This window comes from Lactuca sativa, chromosome 9 (genome assembly GCF_002870075.4).
Source record: "Lactuca sativa cultivar Salinas chromosome 9, Lsat_Salinas_v11, whole genome shotgun sequence".
Classification (NCBI taxonomy): Eukaryota; Viridiplantae; Streptophyta; class Magnoliopsida; order Asterales; family Asteraceae; genus Lactuca; species Lactuca sativa.
In genome coordinates this window covers 159,580,908-159,583,032 of record NC_056631.2, presented here as the reverse complement: position 1 = coordinate 159,583,032, position 2,125 = coordinate 159,580,908, and the positions used below count along the sequence as shown (strand labels likewise).

At 45.7% G+C, this 2,125-nt stretch overlaps 1 protein-coding gene across 1 annotated transcript; it reads right to left on the bottom strand.

The window, feature by feature from the left end:
• Positions 1-757: 757 nt before the first annotated feature.
• On the bottom strand, positions 758-1,658 carry LOC111888171 (uncharacterized). Its single transcript, XM_023884299.1, has 2 exons — positions 968-1,658; positions 758-885 (listed from the first exon to the last, which is right to left on the bottom strand). Exons 1-2 carry the CDS (start codon positions 1,656-1,658, stop codon positions 758-760), a joined length of 819 nt encoding a protein of 272 aa, XP_023740067.1.
• Positions 1,659-2,125: the final 467 nt, after the last annotated feature.

Genomic DNA, 2,125 nt, shown 5'->3' with positions numbered 1-2,125 from the left:
TTATATATTATTTTTTGTAGTCCAGGACAGGAAAACTCCGTTCGAAATTCATAACTCCTTCATCTGAACTCCGTTTTCGTCTGTCTTTTTGTAGTTGGACTACTATCGACGAGATCTTCGACTCTTGTTTAGATTGTTTCGGCTAAAAAACCTCTGGATCTCAAATCGAGTATTCAGCGTCGTGCCGATTCTGTCGCGAAACTTTGGCAAGTCATAACTTCTTCGTTATAACTCGGATTTCGGCGTTCTTTATATCTCCGGAATCCTTATCACGACCACTACAACTTAGTTAAGATTATCCACCATAAATAATCTTCTACCAAAAAGTCATTTTTGACGCTTGTCATCTCTAAATTGACTAGCCCTGATCTACGGGTGTTACAGAACCGGGTATCCTCATGCTAACTAACAAATACAATCTTAATCAATAATTATCCCGATAATCCAAAATGCAAGGCCCAATCCATAATCCAACTTCGTAAAGGGTAAAAGACCTTTCTAACCTTTTCCATACTTGGCCCGAAACTGGGGCCTAGTACGACATCTCAAACACCATCCAAAATACCCTCGGTCACACTTCGTCAAAAAGTCAATGGTCAACAGGCCCTCATGACGTGACCATCTATGGCCCACGCCGTGAGCTGCTATAGGACAAAATAATAGAGGCTACAAACCTCACGACATGACATGCATCTTCCTCACATCGTGAGATCCGTCTGTACGCCATTTTGGTCCAAAAACCTCTTAATCTGTTAAGCTACCAATTCATCTTTTCCAAAAGGCTTCCTAACACTCCTAGGGTCATAAACGTGCAAGATACAAAAGAATGGGTAGCACCGCTATCAAACATAACAACGGCGGGCTCAGAATCTAGCAAATAAGTGCCTGATTTACCACATACAATCATGTAAACAATTCTAACTACCATTTATTAAATAATGCTAGGAGGGAAAAGAAAAAAAATTACCTGCCACTGTCGCGATAATCACCGGCTCATCTGCAGTCATCTGGTGAGCACGACCTCGTGTCACCATAGTGAGTCCCTTAGAAGACGATGTAATTGCAGGATTTGTACCCCCACCTCCTTTACCAGCCTTCAACTTCGGGCATTCGGGCTTCTTGTGTCCTGTGTCGTTGCAGTGATAGCAGACGGGAGCAGCAGAAGTAATCTGAGGAACTGCACTCACAGGGGGAGCCCTACAATTCTTCCAATGATGCCCTAGCTTTTTGCAGTTGTAGCATATCAACGGATTTTTCTCGCCCGGACCTGAAGACGCCCTGTACTCATACCTTGACTTACCACCCTGCTTTTGCTTTTTCTGGGCATCTCTGGATGTCTTGGAGGAGGTGTCATTGGCCTTCCTCTTGGACTGGGTATGCAACTCGATTTCCCTCCTCCTCGCTACATCCATGATCGCGGATAAAGTCGGGAACTCCTGCATGCTAACGAATTCTCGAATTTCGGTACGTAGAATGGCAGTGTATCGGCTGACCAACCAGGCCTCGTTCCTAGCAAACGAGGGACAAAAAGATAGCATCTCCAAGAACTTGGCGTTCAAGCCGCTAACAGACACGACAGTTTGCTGTAAGGCCATGAACTCTTGCTGCATCCGCTGCTGCTCCACCTTAGGCACATAATGTGCCTCGAACCTCTCCATGAATTGGGCCCAATAAATGGCCCTCACTTCTTCTTCTTTTAATAGAGCGGTGATGGTGTTCCACCATGTCTTTCCCCATTTTCGCAGCTAATTCAAGGCGATCACAACTTAGTACTGGTCCAGACACCCAACAGTCATGAAGGCGCCCTCAACATCTGACACCCAGTGCTTAGCAGCAACTGGGTCAGATTCACCATTCCAAAGAGGAGGGCTACACTTGGTGAACTTCTCGAAGTAGTATGTCGAATCCCGAACGGGCGGAGCCGGTAACGCTCCCTCGGGAATAGCTGCGAGGCGCTCATCCAGAAGAGCATTGACCTGGTTGATTATGTCATTGGTCACACCCAGGATTAGTTCGTTGAAAGCGTTATTGAATTCCTCAGCGACAATATTCCTAACTTGCTCCATTTGGAGCTGATTAAGTCGAGCAGGCGGAGCCATCTATATCCGTAGAAGGAGGAAAATAT

Coding starts and splice junctions, on each gene's coding strand:
- LOC111888171 (XM_023884299.1), bottom strand. CDS start 1,658: ATGGAGAGGTTCGAGGCACATTATGTGCCTAAGGTGGAGCAGCAGCGG. Junction 886..967: donor GATTATCGCGACAGTGGCAG/GTAATTTTTTTT, acceptor GTGGTAAATCAG/GCACTTATTTGCTAGATTCT.